General features: G+C 40.4%; 1 protein-coding gene across 26 annotated transcripts in view; it reads left to right on the forward strand.

Annotated features, from left to right (window-relative positions):
- GPHN (gephyrin) overlaps nucleotides 1–27,577 on the forward strand; it is a 596,340-nt gene that overhangs the window by 543,717 nt on the left and 25,046 nt on the right. For 19 of the 26 annotated variants that reach the window (XM_050953500.1, XM_050953497.1, XM_050953498.1 and 16 more), the window contains 4 exons: nucleotides 2,235–2,293; nucleotides 2,511–2,664; nucleotides 5,080–5,201; nucleotides 18,251–18,322. In XM_050953500.1, coding sequence (XP_050809457.1) covers nucleotides 2,235–2,293; nucleotides 2,511–2,664; nucleotides 5,080–5,201; nucleotides 18,251–18,322 — 407 coding nt within the window. The remainder of the gene's footprint in view (nucleotides 1–2,234; nucleotides 2,294–2,510; nucleotides 2,665–5,079; nucleotides 5,202–18,250; nucleotides 18,323–27,577) is intronic. The other 7 variants (XM_050953504.1, XM_050953492.1, XM_050953502.1 and 4 more) reach the window with 1 other exon arrangement.

The raw sequence follows: 27,577 nt of genomic DNA on the forward strand, positions 1-27,577 counted from the left end.
GATTTCATTGCTGGGAGATGTTGTGAAGGCCAAAAGTATAACTGAATTCAAAAAAGAATTCAGTAAATTCATGGAGGATAGGTCCATCAGTGGCTATTAGCCAAGATACTCAGGGATGCAACCCCATGCTCTGGTGTTCCTAAACCTTTGATGGCTAGAAGCTGGGACTGGACAACAAGGGATGGATAAATTGCCCTATTCTATTCACACCCTCTGAAGAATCTGGTACCAGCCACTGTCAGAAGACAGGATACTGGGCTAGATGGACCATTGGTCTGACCCATTATGGCCATTCTGATGTTCTTATGTTCTGTCTATACCATCTATCTATGAAAATGGTCTTTGTAGTAGCTATACCATCAGCTCTAAGGTTAGGGGAGATTCAGGCTCTCGTGGCTAATCCACTGTAAACAGTGTTCAGTAAAGACAAAATGACTGCTGACATGTCTATCTAATAATATTAGATCACGTTATGAGTTAGCTAGAGGTGATCCACCCGTGCAGGTTAGAGCTCACTCCGTCAGGGCTAGGAAGCTTCAACAGATCCTCCATAGCAGTTTCATAAATTTGCAAGGAAGCAACATGGGATCAGTCTTTCACCTCGTATTATTCATTATTTGAGGCCTTAAGATCAGATTCCCACTTTGGCAGAGGTGTCCTGCAATCAATGTTTAAGACTCTTAGCACCCATGTCCTGATTACGTGTATCTGTTTGCAAGTCACCTGGAGTGAAATATTTATGGACAATCACTGAAAGAAAGAGCGACTACTTATCTTACAGTCACCGGTTCTTCGAGATAAGTTATCCACCTGGATTTCCATGATCTGTTATCTTTTCCAACTACTATGGAGTCTTAGACCAAATGGGATTCTATGTTGTCAAAAGGGACAGTGTGGCTCACTCCACCCTTCATGCCTTCAGTTTGTGGGGGGACTTGAGGGCACCCAGGATGCAAGCATGATCCCAATGAACATTGCTAGACAAAAGAACCCAATCTCACAAACATGGGGCACATGCACACCAAAAGTGCAATCCATGTGGACAACGCATCTTGAAGAACCACAGTTACTATGAGGTAAGTAATTATTCATTGTCAGAAGATTAAGACTGCATTATCATAACTCTTAATTTATTGGTTTTCAGAGATTTATGATTAGCCAATCTCCATATTCTGAGAGAGTACAAGACATCACAGGGAAACTAAATCTGCAACAGTGTTTACGGGTGTTTAATTTAAACCAAAATCCTTTCTGCTTCTCTTTGATGTCTGTCCTGATGAAAACGCCAGATTCTCTTTTTTTAGAAAAGTAAAGGATAATCACAGTGGGCTGTCCAACATTGCCTTACTCCACAAAACAGGTTTTAATGTTTGCCTGCATTGTAAAACAATGGCAAGGTAGGTATTTCTGAACACATAATGGCTTGCCATGTTTGCCTGCATTGTAAAACAAGTGTCTAACTCATGGCATTGGGATGCCTCAAGTACAAAAGGTGCTAATACAAAAATAAAATGCTTCTCCATTCTCAGCACAGTACAAATTCATTGCTGCTGACAACCTACCACTTTCTCTGATAAAAAGTTCTATCAGAAATCAGAGCTCAGGCTTTCCTACCACTGTCTTGTTCGCAGTACATAAACATGACATATTAACCGCTCTGTGATGTTCTGAAGATGAGAAAAGGTCCCTACATACAGAAATTCCAAATAACTCCACGGAAATTTGGGCACATGAATGGTTGCTAGGGTGAGATTTTCCTTATTGCCTATCTGTTGGCATAGTGCCATATGCTTTACTACACTTCTTGATTTTCTCCCAGAGGCTACTTCTGAAAAGGGGAAAGAATCCCTGTGGTAAAAAAGATCAACACACAATCCAAGGATATTGTATGGGGAAGACATGTAAACATAGCAGTCATAAAAAAGCAAGGCAAAACTATGTATTCAGTGCAGGTCCCTTTCAGTGAGCTCAGCTGGAAAGTTATTATTTTAAACTCTTTAAATTAGAGCACACATTGTAATGCACTCATGATTAGCAGATCAAGAGAACCAAGAGGATGCTTGAACCATAATATGACAGAATAATCACTGCTGTGAAGAGATCAGACTGTGGCATGGCCATTTTATGAACCATTAAGAAACAGTGAAGACTGGTGAGAAATAAAAGCTGATTAATTTTGTTTGGTTAACACATTTGGAATTGTGTGACTTTTTTTTTTCTTTTTTTTTAAACAGGGCACTGAAGAGCTAGAAGTACGAATTCTGGTACAGGCTCGACCAGGGCAAGATATCAGGTCTGTAAATAACCTAGTTTTAAAATACTCTAATATCTCTTTAGAGAATATAATGGATAGTGCATTTTATAGTCATTGTTTTACAATAGCACTGAAATTTTGAATTTATGACCAGGGCACAGATGCACACTCCTCGCTTGGAGCTTGACCAGGTAACGAGAGTAATTTTGAATTATTTTTCTATTTTTCTTTTCTTTTTTTGTGATATGGTTTTCAGACCTATAGGACACGACATTAAAAGAGGTGAATGTGTGCTGGCTAAGGGAACCCACATGGGTCCATCGGAGATTGGTCTCTTAGCAACTGTTGGGGTAACAGAAGTAGAAGTTAACAAATTTCCAGTCGTTGCAGTCATGTCAACAGGGAATGAGGTAAGAAAAATATCTTTAAACTCAAGACTTTTTAAATTACTTTCTTCTGCAGGCACAGGAGTAGTATTTTGGATAGTAATTCCCATCCTAATTCCAATTGGGCCTGTTTTAATGGTGCTGAGCACCTAAGAATCAGGGAAGCAGTTCACATATTTATGTATAAAAGCTCCCTAACCCTCTACATACAGGTCCCAAAAGAGATGATGCCTACTCTTAGCAGGTATATAGTGTAGGAAGGAGCTGTGCATGAGACTGGTCTCTGCCAAAATATCTTTTTTAGTATATGATACAGTAACTGTAGTCCTACACATGTTTTGTTTGCAGAGGCTTCAAATGCACTATAAAACCCAAATCCACAGTAAAACTAGATGTTATTTCTTCTAGTAAAAGCAGCAAAGAATCCTGTGGCACCTTATAGACTAACAGACGTTTTGGAGCATGAGCTTTCGTGGGTGAATACCCACTTCCTCAGATGCATGTAACATGCATCTGAGGAAGTGGGTATTCACCCACGAAAGCTCATGCTCCAAAACGTCTGTTAGTCTATAAGGTGCCACAGGATTCTTTGCTGCTTTTACAGATCCAGACTAACACGGCTACCCTCTGATACTTTCTTCTAGTATGTTCACAGAAATATAAATAGCACCCAACTGGCCTGTAATTGTTCTCTTATTTCTAATACTCTTTGCAAAAGTTTCAAAATTAGAAACATGACTGTCAAAGGATTTATGAAAGACAAGGTGGGTAAGGTAGTATCTTAGTTGGTCCAATAAAAGATATTACCTCACCCATCTTGCTCTCTAATATCCTGGGACCAACACGACTACAACAACACTGCATTCAAAGGATTTATACTAATACCAGGGGAATTTTTAAACATCTGTTTTAGGTACTTGTGGGCAATAGCCCGGTGTGGAAGATGAGGCTTTTGGACCAATTTCTATAAAGAACAATTTATATCTTTAATTGAATTAAAAGTCCTCATCTTTACCAACTAGAAGATCACTTTTATTATTGTAGCAACTGTGCTGTATTTAAAAAATCCAGTTACCTCAAACGTTCATTTTGACCTAACATCTTGACTGTGCTCTTCTGAGGCAAACCTTTTGAAGTCTAAACACTAATATAAACCCCTGGCTGTATTCTCATCCTATTGAAAGCCTTTGAGGTGTTTAAGTTTTAAATCTTCAATATGTAAAATAGAGCATAAAAGTAAAGCTCTATTCATATTTGTCCAAACCATTTCTGGTTGATGCATCCTGTTGAAATACTTAATGCTTACACAACCCCAGTGAAAGTTATTCTGTGACTGCAGAATGCCAACCCACCTTAGGCTGCAATCTTAACAGATATCCTAAGATAGGCAGGAGTAAGCTGGGCAGTAGATACCTCCAGAGAAAGTCCAGTGTGCCCCAAGGAGTGGTGTGATGAGTTAGTAAGTGAGACTCTTTCCTGTGAGCATCTTTTATATAACATTTTAAACCTAGATCCTGCCTGCTTGTGTTCTTTAAACATCCTGTGGAACTTTTCACAAGAACGGGATGCTAGTCACGGTGTTGTGACCTAGCCAAGTTCAAACTTGAGTTATTGTATTCTTACTACCTAACATCTTCACTGTAATTTCAATTGAAATAGCATTCTCCTTCACCTCTTGTCCTCAACAGCTGCGCTGCTGCATGCTGTTAATCAGCACTACGGTCCATCCCAAAGGCCGAGGTGTTTCAGACATGGATGAAAGGATTCCTAGTGTAAAACGTGTCTGTATGTTTGTTAGATACTTTGGCATCCTTCAAGATGAAAGATGCTATGTAAATGGAAGATCATCATTGCCAGCTTTCTGCCCCTTAAAAATAACAGTTTTTAATCTAAAATAGATGTTATGTTATGAATTACATGGTTGGCATTTGAAGCTGTGCTTACGTTTTCATCTGTTAGGCTACTGTATGTTTCCACATTTAAAATGTGTCTTTCAAAGTGAGTAGACAGTAGACTTTATTATTCTTGGTCACTGCAGCATCAACACAGATCCTTAAAGTTTTAGTAAGATAAGAACGAGCAGATCTGTCCATCAACCTGGAAATAGTTACAAATTTAGAGTTTGTGATTTGATTTTTACTGTGTGGGGTTGGAAGCCTGATACCCCATGAAAAGAGGGTTTGCAGACACGGATGCACTGAAAAAATTTAAGAGCGAGAATCCTAGAAAAACTAATTATTTTGCTTTACCAGTGTCTCAGCCACATGTCTTTTTGGCTGCATAGTCTGAATTCACAGAACCTATTTACAGACACACTCTGACTTGTCACAGGTGTCTGTCAGCAGGAACCATATCCTACTTCAAAAGCAAGAAGTTTCCCATGAGCAAAGGCACATAACACTCTGAGGAACTGACTGGTAATGTGGCTCTGTTTTATAGTTGTTGAATCCTGAGGATGACCTCTTACCAGGAAAGATCCGAGACAGTAACCGTTCAACTCTCCTAGCTACAATTCAAGAACATGGCTACCCAACAATCAACTTGGGAATTGTGGGAGATAAGTAAGTACCACGTGTTAATAAAGATTACCATTTGTTGTCACTTCATGTTCACGTAGTGCAGTTTAACACAGCAGTGGGGAAAGAAAACATAGCAGAAGCTGCATTCACTATGCAGCTCACTTCAAGTACCACAGCATTGTGAGGGTTCTCATTTTGGAGGAGTATTTTTATTTTTCTTCCCAGTATAGAGTTTAACAAGCCCCATCCTAGTAGTAAGAAGAATAGTCTGATAAGGATGTTTTTAGTGAGAGATGTTTATCTTGTTTAGTCTTCCTCTTGTTGTACAATTCTAACATTGCCTCTACTCCCTGCAGTATGGGCTGAGTATAAATTAGGACAGGATAACACTACCAGCAGTTGAATGGTGAAGTGTTTTTGTATCTATTCAGGCAGCCTTATCATGGATATAAGCACACTGTATTTAATAAGGCAAAAACCTGCATCTGGGGAATATATGCTACAGAAATTCCAGTTCCTGATCTTTAAGAAGGTGTCTGTCACACAGTTTATTTTCCATATTAAGATTAATTTAGAGGTTAACTTTTTGTCAGATTTCCTGAATCACTATCTTCTGGACAAGGCCTCACTCTTGACTGGGGAGTACTTCTAAAACAGAATTCCAGAAATGCATCCGAGTATGCAGAAAGTTTTTCAGTGCTGTCCTCCAGTGAGCTCTCTGTTTTGACTGCTGTTACACTTCTGTGAGCAAGTTCTTTTATTGATCTGACAATAATTTCTCCTTGGTTCTAACTAGGAGAGTTCTGCTTTTGAGAGCTCTAGCAGAAATGTTAGCAGCCTTTGGTGCAAAACGTGCTAGATATGTCAATGTGAATCCAGAGCTTCCATGTCAGGAGCACCAATTCTCAGGATACAAGCTTGTGCCTCAGTACAAAAAAAGGTCCAGCTGTGCCAAGAGATCCTACACCTGCTGATACAGGGCAAGAGGAATGCTCAGCTGGTACACAGCACTTTGTGGCAGCCTCATAGAAGATCATGACTGATCATGGCAGCTGAGTATATACTAAGTCTCTGGAATCATCAGCCCGGTCTCTGGATATGAATATGTATGTGGGAGGGGGGTGTTAGAGAATCTAGATATTTCAGTAAAGAGCTGTCTGAAATCAAATGCATGAGAGGATTCATCTGATGCCAAATACATATTCTGTATTGAGGAGCACCAAGAAGGTAACTCTTCATGGGATGATACTACCTTTCCCTAGTTTTTCCAACATAAATCCAAGATGGATGATTTTTAGTTTAATTACAGTACTTTGCCCCAGAATCCAATGCTGTGCCTTTGGATTCATTCGGAATAAATGTTTACCAGTCTATGGTTACAACCCTTCAGATCATGTACTGCCAAGGCTTCATAGCCAACAGTCAGATGAAACTATCAAAGAAAGCCTTTACGCTGTTCAGTTCTCTTCATCCTTCCTGTAATCTAATCCAGAAAGGTGTAGATTTAGATTGGGCAGCTTTTGATGTGAGTGACATGACTTCAGAGACCACTGCCTAGAGGTGGATGCCCACAAGTTTGCTTCACTGCAGACCTCTGAATTCCAACAAAAGGTCCAGAGAGAGCCCAAGGATCTACAATACACTAGAGAGAATTTGTTTTGGGGATCGAATGGAACCTCACTGCAGAAGACAAAGGAAACAATGGCTGTATTGGGTTCTCTTGGACCCGTGTCTTCTCCTTTTGGTCCCTTGTTCAAGGGAGGAAACGGAAAGTCTCCAGTTTAAAACCCAGGTCTCAGATTAACATATGGCTTCGAGGATGCTCAGTTTTCCCTGCACAGGACACTTAGCTTCAGCAGCCTCTTTCAGCAAGCATCAAAACCCAAAAGGTTTTTATAGGTTAACTAAATGCTCCAGAATCCTTCAATTACCAGTAGTCTGCCAGGACCTATTTGTCAGAGGTTGACCTGGAGCCTTTTACCCATGATGGCCCTGGTCACTTCTGACACATGGGTCATGAGCATTGTTCCTTGGGGCTACAAGATCAGATTTTCCCACCCGCAGTCCCATCTTAAAATGCTCTTGGGCTCCTTTAGATCAGGAAAAGATGATGCAGGAAATCCAATCTGTCCTGAAAGAGAGAGCCTTCAGATTTGCACCATGAGGTGATAGGCTTAAGGGGTTTTATTCCAAGTGCTTCTTGATAGTCAAATCTGGGGACTTTGGCTTAACCAGAATTTCAAGGAACTGAATCGCTATGTAGTCAAAGAGAAATGGTCACCCTGGGAGCCCCAAAGCCTCTTCTATGGGAGCAAGAACAGCAGCGTACTTAGGACCTTGACCTGCGCACAGGAATATTTCCCAAGCAACAGAAGTACCTCATATTTCTTGAAGGAAACAGCATAACCTATTTTATGTGTTTGCCTTTTAGACCAGTATGGGCTGGTCTTTGGCAATTGTCATGGCCTAACCGCACAGGATGGGAATTAATGTGTTCCCCAACTTGGATGATTGGCTGATGAAGGACACCATTCTCTAGTGCATCAAAAGATTAATAGCTATCACCACTGCTTTGGAGTTAGTAGGGTTCACGATAAACTACCCAAAGCCCCAACTTGTCCCCAGCGGACAACTGGGGTGCCTAGAAACCCTGCTAGAAAACAAGTCAGCTCAAAACCTCCCTGTCCGAACACAGGATCCAGGATATCACCAGTCTGGCAGAAAGGATCTGGATGAGTCAGCAGGTCACAGTTTGAAACATACTATATGAATGTTGTTTCTAGAAAACAAAGCTGTATTCATAGGACAACTCCATATGCAATAACCACAGTGGATCTTGAGATCCTAGTGGAAGCATGCCTCACAAAGACTTTCACATTGCATCCAGGTAAATCCATATAATGGATCTCCTTTGGACCTGTCTAGCCTGGTGGAAATCCAGGGCACTTTTCAAACAGGAATGGGCTTCCAAACCCCTCCTGTTCAAATCACAGTGACCATCAGTGCTTCCAGCCTGAGATGGGGAGCTAACACAAAGGGACTCTATAAGCAGGGAAGCTGATCTCTTCAGAAACAACTGCACATAAATTATTTGGACATAAATGGGATCATGTAGATCACAAACTAATATCCCAGAAGGTGACACTTGTTCAAATGGACAATCGCATCACCATACTTTACATAACCAAGCCAGAAGGATCACACATTCCATACCTGATGGGAGAAAATGACACACAGGCTGAGTTAGTCTGTAACAGATCCTCCTGAGTGGTCTCTGGATCAGGGAGTGCCAGATCAGCTCTTCCTCCATCTAGGGATACTGGAGGTGCCACCCACTTGAACAAGAAACTGCTAGTGTTCTCATCATGGCACCAAAAAGAAACTGCATTAGCAGTGGATTCCATACTCTGATAATGAAGCTCCTGAACACCTTCCCATCAGTCCCTCTGGCAGCACCAGCTCTGGCAAACCTAAGAAGAGAGAAACACTTAATTTTCCTTATAGCCCCATACTGTCCCAAACAGGTCTGATTCTAAAATCTTTTGCCATTGGCTAAAGAGGATTCCATCAAACTGAGATTCTGACCTCAGATCATCATGCAAAACCATTGCACCTCACTCGATCTCAATCAGGAAGCCCTTGTCCTGACACAGTAGAGCTTCATATACACAGTGTGTGTAAGCAGGTGATTCATGTCCTCCTGCCATCATGGAAACCTTTTGCAAGGACCTACGATTCCAAATAGAAAAGAAAATTTGCAATGTGATATGATTTGGCCCTGGGGAACCTCTTTACTTTTCAAGCACAAAAGTTGTTTGTCAGTACCTAGCTTAAAACAAAGTAAACTCCAGCCAGGTATGTCTCACTGCTTTTTAGGCCTTTCAGTCAAAGGTAAACAAGTGTCTCCGCAGCCCCTTACTCTCAGGCTCATGAGGGGCTTGACACATTTGATCCCACACACACATTAAAAAGCCCCTTGCGTCTTGGGATAATAATATGATCCTGACTAAGCTGATGAAGATCTGTTTCAACCACTGAGTTTGATACTTGGAAAGTCATTTTTCTGGAGGCAGTCAAGCCCATCAAGAGAAATTTGGGGCCCCGGTACATCATGTTTGCTGGATCCCCACCTCCTCCCATTTCAACCTACTTACAGACATTTTGAGTTGGCCCCTGAGTGCAGGGCCCCAGTACAGTTGTTCTCCCTTTTCTCCACTCTGATCAGCCCTGGATGCAGTTAGTACAGCCTAAAGAATTAACTAAGCTTCCAGATCTAGAGAATGACTACTGAACTTTATTTTTATTATTTGGTGCTGTGGACTCAGCTGAGATTCCTCATCAAATAACATTATTCCACTTAAGTGAGCCTATCGTCCTCAGGAGCGGCGCCAGAAGGCAGAATATAGGAGGCAGCATTTTGTGCGCCCCCCATGGGGCACGTGGGAGCTTCCAGTTCCACTCCCATCGTGCCTCCGAAGAAGGACCCTCCGCCGAAATGCCGCAGGCGACAGCGGCAGTGGCAGTCATTGAGCTGCTCAATTGCCTGCTGCTGTTTTCCGCGGCACGTCGGCAGAAGTTCCTTCTTCAACAGCGCAACGGGAGCGGTACCGGAAGCCCCCGTGGGGAGCGCACAAAATGCTGCCCCCCAAATCCTGGCGCCCTCAGCAACCGCCTCGGGTCGCCTAATGGAAGCACTGGCCCTGATTGTCCTTATAACATTATTTCCACATCAAATGCCCATCCTTGGGGAGGCTTTTTCTGTATATTTGTCAAAATGTTCTTGGGGTTCTACTAGGGTCAAAAAATTTACTTTAGAAAACCACCCAATTGTTTTTTTTAAATATTTTATGCTAATTCATGGTGCAGTGCTGTTACCAAGAAGACAACGTCTACATGGGTATTTGAATGTGTTTCCTTTTGTAATGACCTGGTCTGACTAAACCCCGGAAGGCCACATCAAGGCACATTTGGTCCCAGGCAAGATTGTGACTACTGTCTGTCTCAGAGGCCTTGTTTAGAGCAGGATTTTGATGAGTTAGCTAACACATGTTAAAAGCCTAATTTAGACAAGGCAAATACGCCTCTAATGTGTTTAGTTGGTCCAGTTAAAGCCTCGGTTCCCTCATATCTAAAGCCTAGGGTTTATATAAATCCTGGGAGATATCTTTAGAGAGAGGAAATTCCATCTGCTTCTTTGAAGAGATTATTGTGACACAATTCTCCCTTCACATTTTGGGAATTATATTCTTTTAGTATTTCCCTGCTTATACCTAATTATTATTTTTTTTCTTTTTCTGGGGCATACTTTTTTAACTTGAATAATTTTTGAATTACCTTATCATCACGGGAGCATCACTTCCTGTGCAACTGAACAAACAGATTGGAAGGTTTAGAGGACAACATTTATATACTGCAGGATTTGGCATGTAACATGCAGTAGGGGGCACAGATCCTAATGTAACTTAATGGTGCTCTCCAAGATCAGAATTCTTTAAGGACTGTAGAAGTTCTACCAACCTCATACTAAGGAGCTAAAAATCAAGAGTGAGAATCCTTTTGAAATGATATCTGCAGAGAAACAGTTTTTCAGGTAAGTATTTTTCTCTTTCATCTCAATTTTATGAACCATTCACAAGTGTTAATTTAACAAAATAGCTCGTCCAGGTTAAGGATATTCCTGTTGGCAGCTACTCCATAGCCCAATACTGTGCGGTGAATGTACGCACATTCCAGTCAAATATTTGAAAGGATCAGGAGATGCTTGAATATCATGGTGGTCACTGCAGTGCACTTAGGTGCACTTTAAAATCATTTTTATCACTTGTGCAGTTTTCAATGGTCCACTCAAAATTGGACATAAAGCCACACTGAGTACTTTGCCACTTACTCTATCTTTTGACTTCAAATCTATACCTACATTTTATTTATTTTCATTATTTCATTATTTATTTCAGTGTTATTAAAACAATTTCTGAGCTTCTCTCCATTGTTTGTGTCCATTCTCTTGGCCTACTTATAAGGCTTGGTATACAAAAAAATCAAAATATCAATTCACAAAACACATCGATCTGCAGTGAAAGTCCAGCAGGTCTGACCGGAGAAGAAGAACCAGCCTGAAGAATGAAGTGAGGCTGAACCTAGGCTAAAAGCTAAGCCTCCCTCCCAGTATATGAAACTATATTGGAGCAGACATTTCAAAAGTTATTCTAAGAGGTGAGGCAGAATGAAAAGAAACTCCTGCAAGACAAGTCCAAAAACAGAGCACACAGCAACAAAGCCAAGAAGCCTAGAATCTTTTATCTTTTGTTCTTGACCTGGTTTCCTACGTCTCCAGCCCTCTGGTTTCCCAGATCCACTTCTTGCTAATATAGTCTAAGGGTGACCTTCATGCTGAAGGTGATATACAAATATTACTTTTGACTATTTTCTTCTGCATGAACAGGGTCAAAACAGGCTTATAGTTGCATTTAATTTGCTCATAATCTATGAAATTGTCATCTGATTCTGTGGAAAATTATTAAAAATATGTGCATCTTTGTTTTGAGTAATTGATCGCCATTAATTATTTATTATGGAATTTGTGTGTGTGTTCACTGCTTTTAAAAGCTTTGTTCGTGGCTTTCCTTGTATTTACTTTCTGTAAAAGTTGTACAGCTTAGCTTTGGGGAAATGTGCAATAAATTAGGCCAGTGTAGCAAAGGGTTTTTTTAACATAACCACGCTCCATTTTTAGAAGTTCTTCTGAGGGAGCCCCTTTAAAATAGTTTACTGATGGACCTCTGAATCTTAGCCTCTGTGCCTGGTGAGTTTAATTTCCTTTCCTGTTGTTTACCTCTCTTGTTTACCTCCTGTTTACATGAGTAAATTTGTCCCTTCTATGGGTTCTTTCCCTAACTGTTGTTTCCCCTGATTATTTTACACTGTAGCAGCTGTGTAATGTTAATTGCTTTCATCTGTATTTTATCCTGCAATCATGAAGGTTCATAATGGATAGAGAGGGAGTTGCGACAGAATTTCATCAGACACTTCATAAACTTTACATTAAATGCGCCTTATTGAATTGCTAAAAAATATTGCACATATTTCTTATCAGAATAGTCATAAATTCACAGGCAGCCTTTCTTTTACTTTGTGTGAAGAATCAACATATAGGGGTTTTTTGCGTCAGAAGTAATTATTTCCACACTGATGATATAGTTCTGTAATGACACATTGTTTGACATAAAGCTCCCAAGGGACAACTAAATCTTAAAAATCATTGTTGCTATTATGACAGCATCACTTAATGATATTCCCAGAACGAAAAGCTTTGAAAAAGCTGCTTCTGTGTTTTAGAAGGAATACCAAGGCCTGACTCATACCAGGATTTTAGTCTACCTGAATGTTATGTTTGCCATCTAGGAGGTCTAAATCTTTTGTAGCTGTGTCTGATGCATGTAATTAAATTTTAATTCACAGACCATGAAGATCTCTCAGGGGTGTGTATGACATTTTAAGGCACCTGACACTTTGGAATATATATCACCCTGGGGTTAAGCAAACATACAGAATGTGGCAGCAGAACTGTAGGATCTTGTCTGCACTAAATATTAGTCTGATGTCCACATAAGACAAAATTAAATAGATATTCCATATAGTATGATATTTATGAGTATGATTAAACAAAGGCTACTACCATCTGTTAGACATAGTGGAGAGGCAGGAATTCAAGTGCTGAGTTGTTAGTTTCTACAGAACTGTCTTCACTTCTGGATCTGCTCAAACAACATTGTTTTGATAGATTTCAGTCATAAGTTAAAGCATCCAGGATACCCAAACCCAGTAATGATTTGAAAAAAGTTGAGGGTTCAAGGCTGTTACAAAGAGGATGGTGATCAGTTGTTCTCCATGTCCGCTGAAGATAGGACAAGAAATAATCACTTTAATCTGCAGCAAGGAGATTTACATTGGATACTAGGAAAATCTTCTTAACTATAAGAATAGTTAAGTGCTGGAATAGGTTTCTATGGGAGTTTGTGAAATCCCTGTCATTGAAGTTTTTTAACAATAGGTTAGAGCAACACCTGTAAGGGATGGTCTAGGAGGTATACTTGGTCCTGCCTCAGAGCAAGGGGCTGGACTAGACGATCTTTTGAGGTACCTTCCAACTCTACATTTTATGATTCTATGAGACATGGAGGCTCCCTCTTCCATTAAGGCCTGTCAACCAGAACATTTTCCTTTCCAAGTATAAATGTTTTGTACATATCACAACTTTTTCATGATCATTAGACCAAACTTTATTGCAAATGTCACTCTGATGTCATCCCTTCCTCTCTGTTTATGTGACCACCCATCTTGTTTTAATGTGTGTACTTGAACCTGAAAGCACAGAGCAACATCTAAAGGTCAGAAATAAAAGAGCTTTTAAAACTGAGATTTCTGTGCCACAGGTTATCTTCTATAGCAGGTAACAAACTATTCAATGTGGCACACACTGAGGGTGAAATTTTCACCTATAAAAAGGACCAGTCATTTTGATGGTCCTTACACAGGCATGAATTTCTCCCTGAATTAGCATTTCAGAAAACTGTTTCTGAAGAGCACAGCACAGCATCAAACAGCAAGTAAATAGTGAAGAAGGTACCACTCTTGCTATATTTGATGGTACCATGAATCTTTGTAATTTTAGTTATTACACCTTCATGGTGGGAAAAAAAACACAACTCCAATCTGCTTTTGAGGCGTGGGGTAAAACTTTCATAAGCCACCAAATTACTTGGGAGCCTAAGTCCCATTTTCAAAAGTGACTTAGGGACTTAGAAGCCTAAGTTCCATTGACTTTCACTTTTGAAAATGAGACAAACTCCTAAATCATTTAGGCACTTTTGAAAATTTTATGTATGGTGTCCATTAGATGGAACAAAGTAGTTCAAGTAGGAATTTGAGGGGGCAGTTAAAAGGTTTTCTCAGAAGAATGAAGGTGCAAAACCATTTGAAGTAGAAAAGATTACTTGAGATTATCTTTTCCTTCTTGTAGAGAAGAAAATGTTAATTTGAAAAACTGGCAAAAAGGAGTAGAGAAGATATATGAAAAAGCAGCCTGCTGAGAAATTACTGGAATCTCTGTTAGCCTATACTGAAATGTTAAAAACAGGTACTGATAGTTGAAGTAAAAAAAACAAAACAAATTAATTAATTAGCATAACATGGCTTTCCCATTTTGATATAGTGTTTCTCATGTCCAAGATCGTGAAATTACAACATAATACAAAATAACACCCACTCCCTGTCTGGCAGAAGTAATCTAAGGACCTGTCTGACTGTGGTGCATTCTCTACTTTCTTCTGAGCTAATAAAATCATATTAGATGAATTCCCAGTGGCAGGAGGGAAAAAGGATTCTGCAGCAGTTACTAAATAAAAGGAAAAGAATAACACTCATATAACTTAAAGTTTATGTTTCAGGGAGTTCTGGAGAAATCCAAGATCTCTGATTTTCAGTGGTTACAATTCCCCTATAAAATAATATCTTAATTTATCTATTGCTCTTACATCTTCAAAGCCCTGTGAGATAGCTAAATATTATCCCTATTTCACAGATGTAGAACTTTGCATTTAACAAGCCACTTTACCTCTTTTCCTCACTCAACAAAGTCAGTGAAAGTCTGATGACTAGAACTCAAGATTTCTTGACTTCCACTCCTATACTCCAGAACATACTGTCTCACAACTTCAAAAAACTGAAAGTGAAGTTCTCCCATGAAAAGTGTCAGGAACCCACAGCTGAACCCAGACCCAGCTCATTGCTCTTAGCTGATTCATCTAATGAATCTGGACTTCTGATTGGCGGAAGACCCTAGCAGGCACATTTTCAAATACTACAGCAGATCTGGGTCTCTGGCTGTTCAACGGTATTCCATGCCTGCAGCTGTGTTTCTGATCCTGCTCTCAGTGCCTTCCTTGCTCCTGTCCCATGTTCCTTGTTCCTGGCTCGCAGTCCTGGTTCCTCCCCTGGCTCCCGGTCTCTACTCCTGTCCCTGCTCTGGCTGATCATCTGGCGCTGACCTTTGACTCCTGATTCTTGCCTCTGGACTTGGTATTTGGCTTCTGACATTCGGTTCCTGATTCCTGGCTCTCAGCTGTAGCTCATTCCCTGGGCTTGATAACTTGGCTCCTGATTCAGGTGCTGACCACTAAGCTTGGTGACTTCTGCTCCAACCACTAGGCTAGCCTCCCTGCCCACAGACTTGTTCTTAACAAAAAGTGACTGCAAAATGGTATGGTGAGGTTCAATGTTTTTTCCCTTTCAGTGACTCCAGATCAGATTTGTTCTGTTTACAATATAAAGCTGTTTTTCTAACTGTCAGCCCTGCAAATTCATTCTGGGATCCGAGAATCAATAACATTCTTTCCTTCTAGTAGCTATTATGCAAGAGTCAGCTATTGCATTAAAAAATCAGTGATATTTAGATTATGAGGTGAAAGATGATAGGGCTAAATGCAAAATAAAATTCCTCTTTTTTTCCTCTCTCTCGCTCTCTTTCCTTTTTCCTGAGACTGTAAATATCAGTTTCCAAACACCTTTGTCAAGCTTTTCTAATCTTGACCTATTTAAATAGTGTAGCATAATTACAGTCATTGTATTAAATTGTTTTTGAGGACAGTAACACAAAGCCCTTTGCTTCTCGTTGAACAATGTTATTATATTAAAGCAATGTTGCAAGTTTACTTCTTAAAAAATGATCACTTTAGGATATTTTAACAGCAAATAACTTCTTAACCATTTGACTGCTTCTTTATCTACCAGGCAGAATGCTTCTGCTGCATTATGGAATATAGTACCTATATGTACTAACATTCCATTGGTTTCAATCATATGTTAAATGGATAATAGACAGTAGTATACCAGGTTCAGAAGAAGATGAGCACTGAGAGGGGTTAACAATCGATGAATAATATGGCAATGATTTAGAAGGATAGAATACTGGATATTAGACTTTGGTTCTTTTGAAATGCTCTGTTTCAAATGAATTTAAAACTTCTTGGCCTATGAAAAGATGCTTTGGATTCCCTTATAACCAATTTTGTGTTTCTCAAATTGTAATGACCCATAAAACCAATGTCCCTGTTAAGTCCATGATTTTTGTGTTTAGCACAGTTATGAATTTAAGTTCCCAGGTTCACCTTTTGAGGGGTTGTGCAGGTTTCCCTTAAGGACAAGTATTGAAAGATCAGGTATAGAATGGTTGCTTTGAGACCAAGACAGCTACAGCATATCCTGGGACCAACACAGCTACAACACTGTGAACAGAATATTCTATAGACAATTTAGCAACCCCACTGAAAAAAAATAAATTTGGTTCTTGATGCCGCTCTCCTTTATGCTGGAGACTGGAGCAGTGACCAGGATTAGGTGGGAACTTTGAAGGTGGCTTATTACACCTCCTGAACTGCATTGAGCCTACATCTAGAAATGAAAGTACAGGTTGCCCTCTGTCAAAAGCAATGGAATAAGAAATAAAACACTAAGACTAAAGCCTTCTTCAAGGATGGCTGTCCAAAGAAGCCCGTCGAAGAGAAACTGAAGTATAGATTTATAGACTTTTTCAGAACAGCTTAGTTTCGGGATTTTTTTCATGCATGCTGACATTGTTTAGCAAGTATCTGATCATATATGACAGAAATCTTTGCTGGAATGGCTAATGAGGTCAAGCTACATATCATTAAATCAATATACCTGAAAAAATCTTTGAGAAGATGGATTATATCTGCCATATTCTTCTGCAGCATCCCTTGGCCCCTGAAAGCTATTAATCTTCTTGTTGTTCAAGGGTTGCAAAACAATTTCTTATGGTTGCTGTGTCCATTTTGGTTTCAAACATCTTATTTTAATATTCCAGAAGATGCATTTTAAAGATTTCATTATCAAGTTAATTGTCTTAAAGAAGAGGGGGAGAGAGAGAGAGAGAGATTAAAAGTACTCTTCTTTGTGAGGGAAATGAAATGTACTGATCTGTCATCTGATACCACAGAGTGAAAAATGGACTTTGGTTTGTTTTATATTTGTAGCACAAAGGGCCCCAAGCATCTGAAAACAGGGTCTCCCAGCCAAATTGACTTCACCAGGGTACATGGTAATAGGAACACCACCTCCATAAGATAGCAATTTAAAGTAAGACATCAGCTGGTTCAAATTGGGTCCTAAAACCAGCTACCTTTCATTCTGGATACTTTTGTCTCTATTAGTCCTTCTCCCTCATAACAGCAGTTGTATCCAATAGTTTAGTAGAGGAAATCAGACACACTCCTATGAGAATGAAGTGGTGCTGTAATCAATAACTAAGGTAGAGAAGCAGGATGGATACTGCACCTTTCTTCCTTGCCATCAAGAACACGCTGTGCAGCGTGGGGCATGGGTCACTTGCTGGTGGATTCTCTGCAGCTTGAGGTCTTCAAACCACAATTTGAAGACTTCAATAACTCGGATGTAGGTTAGGGGTTTGTTATAGAAGTGGATGGGTAGGGTTCTGTGGCCTGCTTTGTGCAGGGGGTCAGACTAGATGATCACATTGGTCCCTTTTGACCCTAGAATCTATGAGTCTATGACATTTACATGCCTTTGAGCCCATTTCCTGAGGAACAAGTTAGGTTTCCTGCATGTCAATTCAGTGCACAAACCAAGAAACTTTAGGTCTGACCCAAAGTTTGCTTTCCCCTTCCTCTTACTTTATGTTTGTATGCCTCTACTAGGCATGTGAGAGTTAACTGTTTAGCTGAAGGCCTTCTCCAAAGACTGTCCATTTTCTGAGGTCCTTCACAAAAATCTGTGTGCTTAGCACCCGTCATTTTGATTTCTCTTGAAGTCAAGAGTGAAGAAGTTTCTTCCTAGACTCTGGAAGAAAACAAAACATGCTCATTATGCTCAGCAGCACGGTTTCTAGCAGATGGGCATGCTCAAAGTCCTCAAATGCTTCCATGGCTTCTTCACATTTCATCCATGTGAGCAGTCCTTTGAACATTCTGAGCCACTCAAGGGAATGTGGCTGGGTCTAGACCATTCCTTTCTCCGCAGGAGGCTCTTTACTCCCCTTCTGCTTCCTTTACCCTCAGGAAGCCAGATGCTTTTAAAGAAGAAGGGACACACAGCTTCCAGAACACAGCGGAGACAGGCCTTCCAGATTGGTGAGCACCATTTTTAAAAACACTTGAAACGTTCAGGCACATGCATGCCAGCACCAGCAGGGGAAACTAGAGGCTATTTGTGCAAAGCTTTGAGCATGGAAAATACCAGTTATTGTTATACAAAATAACATTTTATCCTCGCTGTAAGAAGTTAGATACTGCTGCCACGCTGGTGCTGAGGACTGCTAGTACCAAATTGAATGTTTATGGCACCCAAGACTTTGATAAAGTTAACGGTAGTGCAACTGTTTCACATTCTGCTAGTACTGAGAATGCTGATATTATTCACCCATACCAGGAAACAACTTTATCCTTCAGGAGTCTACCTTTTGAAGATAGTGCAAGTTAGGAATAAATGATGTGGTATGGAGGCATTCCAGAAGGGTGCTACTTCACTGAAGTCATTATTATAACTCTTTAGTCATAATCACATCCATATCATGCCACTCATTATCATGCCCATGCTGATCATTACTCCAGTAGGTCAACGTTAGATCTCATGGAGTCCATGGAACTGTCCAGGGTGGTTTCTGTCCTGAAATACATATACTGTCATATATTGGATCTTATTTGGAGTCTGGATTAGGAAATAATGCAAGGTGAATGATGATTATACTCTTGTCATATACAAGGTTTACAGTAGACAGTGATAAAAGATGGCAAAAGCAACCTCTCATAGCTTCTGTTAACAAAAGAGAACCTTTAGCATAATTTTAAATTCTACTTAAAGAGCCAAGAAACCAGAAATAATTAGAAAACTCATGAAAAGCACTAAAACTCCAAGCCTGAAACCATTAATTGTGAGTAGCCTCATGAAAGTTAAGGGGACTACTTTTATAAGTAAAGGCTGCAGGGCTGGGCCACTAATTAGCTAGTAGCCATTCCTTCTGATTACAAGGTATCTGCACAACATATGAAAAATCTCACAGAAAAGACACATCTTCTCTGCACTCATAATTGACTCAAGAATAATATCCTTAGCCCTTAGATGATGTGGATGAATTCAACAACCCACTGATCTTGTATCTGCACTTGCTAAGGCAAGATTATCATAGTTCTATGTTCTCCTCATAAAATTACCTGAACAGATCAATCCTATCAGAATCTCTCACTATGTTGTGCATATCTCAAAACTCTAGCAGCATGGTCTTCCCCTTTAAGGGTCAGGGTTCCCAGGAGGCAGCCAATCCTGTTCTATAGAGCCCAACAGCCAGTTGCTGTATTAGACTATGAGGAGGCTTCTGTGCCGTTGTCTGTTGTTTTGAAGAACTTGGCACTGATTAAATTATCAGCCCCATTTTTGTCTTGCAGCCATCTCTGAATGTATGGCATCTATCCCATCTTGCATGAGGGCTCTGGAAGAACATCAACTTTGGCACCATGTCTAGTCTTAGACCCACCTGTGCACTGTCATCTTTCTTAGTGCCAGCAACCTCTTTGGTGTTATTACTTCGTGTAGTATCAATCATCAGTAACATTCCCTTCCACCCACAGCTGAAAATGTTCCAGCTCAGAAATGAAAACATTTGAGTGCATCCATATTGTCTGTGAAGAAAAGGACAAAAAAGAACTTAACAGTCTTATTGGTCTCGAGACTCATAGGTGAAAACCCTGCTAACTTTTTGAAAGAACTAAGAGACCTGCTGGTAAGTATTGTGCTGGAATCCTCAAGGATCACTGATCTCAGCTTCAATCCAAAGACCAGGAATAATTTAGTATTTAATCTCCTGGTTCACAAAGAAATCATGAGATTATGTCAGGCTGTCTCTGGATTCTTACACTGGACTTGACCTGCAGCCTAGGACGGGCCTTTGGAGATACCACAAACACCTGACCTCCCTGGTCAGACCACTATCCATACTCAGGCAAAGGTCAGAGCCTTGCCTCCATCCTGCCAGGGAAAATCAAAGCTGGTTTGCCCTCAATAATTCTTGAACCCTTTACACTTTCAACTTGCCCTGGGAGAGCAAGCTACAAAGCTAAGACTCACAAGTTGGTATATTACTACCTGACAAACACTACTGTCAAAGCCTTTGCCCTGAGTTTCCCATGTCACCAAGAAGATCACGACAATTCATAGGTAAACTCCAGTGGATGGAAGTACACAAGCAGAAGACTAAAATCCTGATGACATGCAACCCAATCTGAATCCAGGCATCAACAGCATAATGACTTCCTACAGGATGATGCCACCACAGTAAAGGAACCTTTACCATCACCACCTCCTTTGTCTCCCACTTTGTTGGCTCTCTGTCATTCTGTGTCAGTCTAATGGGTGCCCGCCAAAACAGTTCATTAATATACTGGAATAAAATTAATTACTATTGAAGTGTAGAAAAATGTTTTAAAGGAATTAGGAAGATCTCACAGAAACATGCATGTCATTCTGAGAGCTCTGACATCTTGAGCCCATGGATGGAGGCATGAAGGAAAATTTCCCTCTAGGAAATAGTATTCTTATTAGCAGTAACATCAGTTAGGACAGTAGTAGAAGTTAATGAAGGCTGAGCCTTTTAGCTGATATCTGACAAAGGATGGAATTTATACACAACCCCTTTTTTTCTAAGTAGCCTAGGTTAGTATCATTATTCCAGCTTTACCCTGAAAGTGACCTAGACAAAAAGCACCATTTTGAACACATGCATGAAGAAAATAAAGAAGGCGAGAGGAACGGAATGCTGTCAGAACATTATAGAGCACACTGGAGAATTCTGAAACTCCATTAATCTGCTGAAATTATTTTTAAGGCCTCCATATGCTTCTATATCCATCATCAAAATGGATAAGGTTGTCTGAGGAAAACATATGAGCCGAAACAAATCCCTTTATATTCAAAAGTACACTTTGCAAGGGGAGTAGCTCTTTCTTTGGCCAAACTAGATATGGTATCTGGTCATTATGCTACATCTGGAAGATTACTAATATGCAAAAACATTCTTCTGATCCATGACAGCATAGTCCTAAAAAGGGTGACATATCTTGTCTTTATGCCCAGCTGCATCCATGATTTTGCAATCTGCCACTTCTACAGAATGAACATGAGAATACAAATAAGGATTAATCACCATAGGCCAAGTCCTTTTTCAGCCCTTCCTCAGAAAAAAGTTTCATTGACCTCAGTGAGAGTTTTGTCTGAGTAAAAAATAAGTTCTTCAGAACTTGGCCCCATGAAAATAATAACCTTTTCCTTACTGATGTTTTTCTCCAGCACAGACTTCCATCCTTACCTTTATGGAAAGATGTTCCTTAATTTCTCTCAGACAAAACTGGGAGTTTGCTGTGATTATAAAATGGGACGGAAGTCTTGAGGTGACCTGGGGAATTTCTAACAGAACTTAACAGCTTTTTACAAGCCATCTCCCAAACTGGGAATTTCCTTAGCATGGGGAAGTCCCCAGGAGATGTAGACTGGCATAGTCAATTCTTAATTTCCCCAACCCCCTGCAATCCTCAGTACAGGAGGTAAGGAGGGGTGCAAAAGGGGTGTGGCTAGTATACTACACTCTGGCTATCCCCATATTGGGGCTCATAGCCAGCTGGTGAAATTTAGAATAGCCCTCCAGGTACTCTGACCTATGCTGAAGTTGATATAGAACCAGCTCTGGCATCAGTGCAACTAGCTTCCTCACAACCCCCAGGCTGTACCCAGCCCTATAGCTCTACTTCCTATGATCTTATGAAAAAAACATTTAATTTTTTCAACCTGTAACTGTCTTGTTTTCAAGTACAGTAGCTGGAGGCCAAGAAAGATGACCCGATTCTGCCTTCGTATACCCAGTCATACATCTACAGTACCTATTTTGCATGCAATTTTCCTTCTGTCTTTCTCTCTCTCACAAATTTGTAAAGCACCCATGACAATAAATTCAAAATGGTAAATGTACAAATTTGACTGGTATGGTTTTCCAAAAGAGTCCCCTCAGTGTTTGAAACATGGATTTATAAAGCCATGGCTGATGCATAAAGGAGTAAGAATGTCATAAGTGGTTTCATTAGTCATCCAACCAAAATAGCAGCATGGTAATCTGCCAACATGTTAACAAAAAGAATAGGAAATAACCAACAGATACTGAGAGCTTCATTTGAGTGAATGAGACTAGTGCAAAAGGGAACTCTGTGGAGATGGTCCAGGAAATCTGTAACAAGCTCTGGAAGTTGTAGAATGACAGCACCTTGATAATTAAATCCCTGCTAAATGCTCCAGTTCAGTTTTGCAAACTTCACTGATCCTGATGCAGAATGGTAGGTGATGCTGCATGCTGTCTGTGTTGTTACTTGTTTTCCAGATTAAGTAGCATAACTGAATGATCTAACTGCATGAGTTTCAAACTGCTGATATAATGGGTTGTGTCACAGAAGGGGTTATCTGCTTTAAAAAATGTTACAGTAAAATCTCATTAGAAATCAACAACAGGATCGACAAAAATGAGTGGTCTAGCCGACTTTGGTCTCTATCTGAAGGTCAAATAAAATTGTACTGTAAATGTGGGGATACTTTAACATGGTGCTTTTAGATACTGAATTGTTTATTGAAGGATTATTTGGTGCAGTTTTATTCATCAAGATAAAATAAAACCTTTTGCAGGTATGGTGTACGTTTTGCTGATGTTTGCATCACTTTCCAGTCAGGCTGCTGGTTCAAGCTATTGAGTTCCTTTGTACTTTTCTGGGTCAGCTTAAAGACAGCTCAGTAGTCATAACTGTTGATATATGCTTTCTGCAGACTGACCTGGAGGGCTGGAAGATTTCCATGATTGTAGAAAGGATTCCCCTTCTGGAAAAATGCCATCCTCCAAGTCTTTTCCAATTTGATTAAATCAAGTTGCACTTCTACTGCAGTGTCATGTATCAGCTTGTTAGATTTGTATTGCATGTTGCTGCTGCCAATTCACAAAGCCTATTCTCAATCTCCTTACCAGAATGTATGCTCTCTACAGAAGAGAAAGAGGAGGGGCAATAAAATGCACAGCAAAACTGGTGATGTGCTTGTTAAATTGGCGCAGTTAGCAGAGAATATTAAAACAGACTTAAAAGCACACTGACTCTTTAAGCAAAGTGCAGTGTCTGCAGTTTCTGAAATAGGTACACAAAGCACATCCCTGCTTCTTAGTGCAGAAGCAATCTGCTGAAAGTGGGGATTTCTAATTATCCAGGGGAAATTTGTATCTCTGCTTAATTAGCTACATACACAGCTTCATAAATTTCATATTTTCCTTACAGAGAAAATACTCTCATCAGCTCTATCTCCAGTACATACAAAGTTGTAAGTAGCAATAAGAGTAAGGGCAATACAAAGAGTATGATTTGTGAATCAGTATGACCAATGTACTGTCCTTTTGGGTCAGTAAAGCTGGATTTTTTTCTGTTATGTAATCAAGAATATCACCTTCAATGTGCAGATCACCAACTGAAGATGAGTAGTTTTGTTACCTGGAGATGAGACTTTTCCATGGAAAACTCCTTTAGTTGTAGGCTACTTATCTGCTCCTCTTCACCATAATATCTTAGTACCTGTCAATTTCTCGGTGAAGGAAATGTCGAGGAATGGCATTTTCTGCCAAACATGAAATGATTTGCCATGCCAGATCAGATCAGATCAGATCAGATCATTAGTCCGTTAAATCCAGTATCCAGTAAATCCAGCAGTGGCCAATAGTTGGTGTTTTCAGAGTAAGTCTAAAACCTCCAATCTGTACCTGCCCAATTAAGCAGTGCTGTCAGCAGGGTTTTTATCCTTCACTTCTCATTGGCTGTATTATGTCCTGAAGAATGATGTTGATGCTGTTCTTAATATGTCCACTTACAAAGGTTATTTTGCCTTTTATTTTAGAATTCAAATACTTTCCAAATACTTTTTCTTTCCTCATCTATCCAGAATGAAGCTGTTCATAGTTTGTACAACAGATGAAGCAAGAGACAAAATTAACAGCTGTTGTCTGGCTGTGATTTAAATATTTTTTAAAATGCCATTCAAATGTTAAAGCTTTGCCTTCATAATGACAACTCAGCCAGAAAACTCCTTCAGTTTATTATAATAATAAATAATAAATTAATATAATATGTTATGTAGTATTTTTCATCCTCAAGAATTGTAAAGTATTTTGCAAACATAGCTAAAAGGAACGTGGAATGGTGTCGTTATAAAGATTTTATAAGGTCTGAGTTATGGATGCCCTATATTACTCAGTTGGTGAAGCCAAGGGTGAGTTATGCAGGTCATCCCAAAAGAATTGGAATAAAACCCTTACACAAATCAAACAGTCAAGGACTTTTTATATGACTCATGTTACAGAAAAACTTTCAAATTTTTAGAAAAGCTTAATTGACCCCTGAATTATTCTAGTTTTAAAATGGCATAAGTCCATTGAAGTTAGTGGTACTATAGGTACGTCTATACTACCCGCCGGATCGGCGAGTAGTGTTCAATGTATCGGGGATCGATTTATCATGTCTCATCTGGACAGGATAAATCGATCCGCTAATCGACGCCCATACTCCACCTCAGCAGGAGGAGTAAGCGGCGTCGACCGGGGAGCTGCACCAGTCAACTTGCCACCGTGAGGACAGACAGGTAAGTCGAACTAAGATATTTGGACTTCAGCTACGCTATTTGCGCAGCTGAAGTTGAGTATCTTAGTTCGAACCGCCCTGCTAGTGTAGCCCAGGCCATGCCATCATAAAACTGAAGTAAGAGTGGTGAAGTAAGAGTGGTTAATGGGGGTCATTTTTCATCTTCCTTTATCATTGTTACTTTATGTATTTATTTTGATTTATACATAAAAATAACTGAAAGAGCTCCTATTCCATTGCTCTAAGTGACTTTGACAACAACTAAATATGCATTTACACATTTTTTACAACTCCCTCCAACAATAACTAATAAATACCAAATTGCTATTAACCCACACTCCTTGCTATACTTACAATTCCTTACTCCTTCCCAAAAGCCAGTCAGAATAGATGGGCTTTGCAGCATTCCCTTCAGAATAGATTTGGGCTGTTTTAGACTGAGGGTGGAGGTGGGTTCCGAATTTATGAGCCTCTGATGAGAATACCCTGCTAGAAACTCTCTTTCTTTTATAAAAAGAGGGTTCTAACTCAAGCCTCTGTTGACCACAGCTCCAATGATATAGCATAGGAAGAGACAAAGATATAAAAAAGAAACCTTCACAATATCCTGGTCATATATAAATAAAAAAAGCTGTCTTTGCTGTTGCTACTACCTGATCACCTAGTAGCAGCTGGTAATCTAGCCCAATCCTTAGATCGTGGACATGAACAACAAAAACAGAACATGAATCCTCAAACTATGGGGCAGATACTAGCCTTACTATATCTTCTGGTCACCTCCACCAGCCAACCAACAACAACCCAGTCTTACACAGACCTTGTTTCAGCCAGGTAGACCTCTCCCATTCCTCTATCAGCCAGACATTGGGTAAGGCAATTCACTTCTCTGATTGGGTCTGATATGACTGGTTTTCAGAGCTGGGTATCATCAGCATACAGAAGGTCCAGCAATCTATGTCTTCTCATTAACTCTTCCAACAGTCAAATAGTCACATTAAACAAAATAGGTGACAAAATAAAATTCTGCAGAACCCTAATTTAGAATATCTTCAAGCAGAAGGAGGAACTGTCCACTACCAGTCTTTGAGAAATGAAGCAAGATAAGAATAAAGCCACCCAAAATAGTTCCACATACTCTCACTTGGGTCTGCAGGTGAGTCGACACCACATCATACTCAGTGGTACTGAAGGCAGCTGTTAAATCTGAAAATATCAGCATGGACACATGACAGTTATCTGTTGCTAGGAGGAGATTCATCCAAGAATGCTACTCCCACAGCCGCCATGCTGTATCTGTATCTCAGTCTGTACCCAAGCAGACAAGGGTCAAGAAGAACTGGGACAACTAGATATTGGAAGTTATCTTAATCAAAATTGGAAGATTAGATACAGAGTGATAACTGGCCACACCACCAAAATCAAGTGATTGTTTTATGAACAGCAGCTGCATGTGTGCTTTTTCAAGGGAAGCTGGCACTCAACTCATCCTCAAGGATTAACTGATATTTTCCATCAACAGTTCTTCCTCACTGGCCTCAAGAAACCAGGAAAGACCTAAGTCTCAAGCATAGGTTGTTGAATAAAGTGATCCTAGTACCTTAGACTCTAGAGGGTGACACTGGCCAAAACTCCCATCAGCGAAGCCTTTTCATTTGTCTTCTCAAGAACACACACTTTCACACAGAGGGAGACAGTTTTGCTTGAATCTGAGCAATTTTAAATGCAAATTAAAAATAAATTTCTTCACAAGTGGAACTTAAATTAGCCACCAAGTGTAGGCTGCCCAGTAGTAAAAACAAACCTGCTAATCAATATTTTGCAGGTGCTGTCATGGAGTCACATGCCTCGCACACAGCCACCCCTGGGTGGTGCATATCACAGGCCAGGGGAGATTGAGCCTCCCCAAACAGCCAGGCATGTCTCTGCCCATGCTCTGTCCCAGGCCCTCTCCTGCCTGCTCCCAGTTCCTGCTCTTCCCCTGTGGCCCAGGCTGCAGCTGAAGCAGGCTGGCCTGCTGCCAGGACTCAGAGCAGCTGGGGCCGGTGCTTGCGCCACCCAGCTCTCTAAGGCTGGGGCTGCTCAGGTGGCCTGGGGCTGGGGTGAGGGTGCCGGTGGCCATGGTGGGAGTGCTTTGGGCTCCAGTGGCGGAAAGGGGGCAGAAAAGGTGGGGGAGGGGCAAGGTCTTGGGCAGAAGGGGAGGGCCAGCCTCCATCAACGGGTGGTTCGTGCGCCACCCATGCAGCCACTTTTAAAAAAATCTTTGTTACAGTTGATTTACTATGGCCTACATGGCACCATCAGCAATCTAACTGTCTTTCCTCCTGCTTCACTTTGTTGCAAGCTATTTATAAACCAAGGTGATCTGTAAGGCCAAAGCCTGGGGAGAGGGTGAACGAGGGCCACCTGAGTGATGGTGGAGGATGCTGCCACCACCACTGATAGAGAATGGTCTATCAGAGGAACTTTTTTCTCCCATACCTTCTGGAAATATTCAGGTTTGAGTAGTTTCTGAAGGCAGACTCTTGGAACAGGATCCTCATTCAGATGGGGAGGTATCCCTCATATTGAATCAAGGTAGTGGTTGGTCCATGAGATGAATTTCCAAACTCCCTATATCCAAGTCCAACCCAAAAACTGGCAGTTACTTTGTTGTTAGTAGCATACTGAATAAGAAGTCTCGTGGCA

This window comes from Gopherus flavomarginatus, chromosome 5 (genome assembly GCF_025201925.1).
Source record: "Gopherus flavomarginatus isolate rGopFla2 chromosome 5, rGopFla2.mat.asm, whole genome shotgun sequence".
Lineage (NCBI taxonomy): Eukaryota > Metazoa > Chordata > Testudines > Testudinidae > Gopherus > Gopherus flavomarginatus.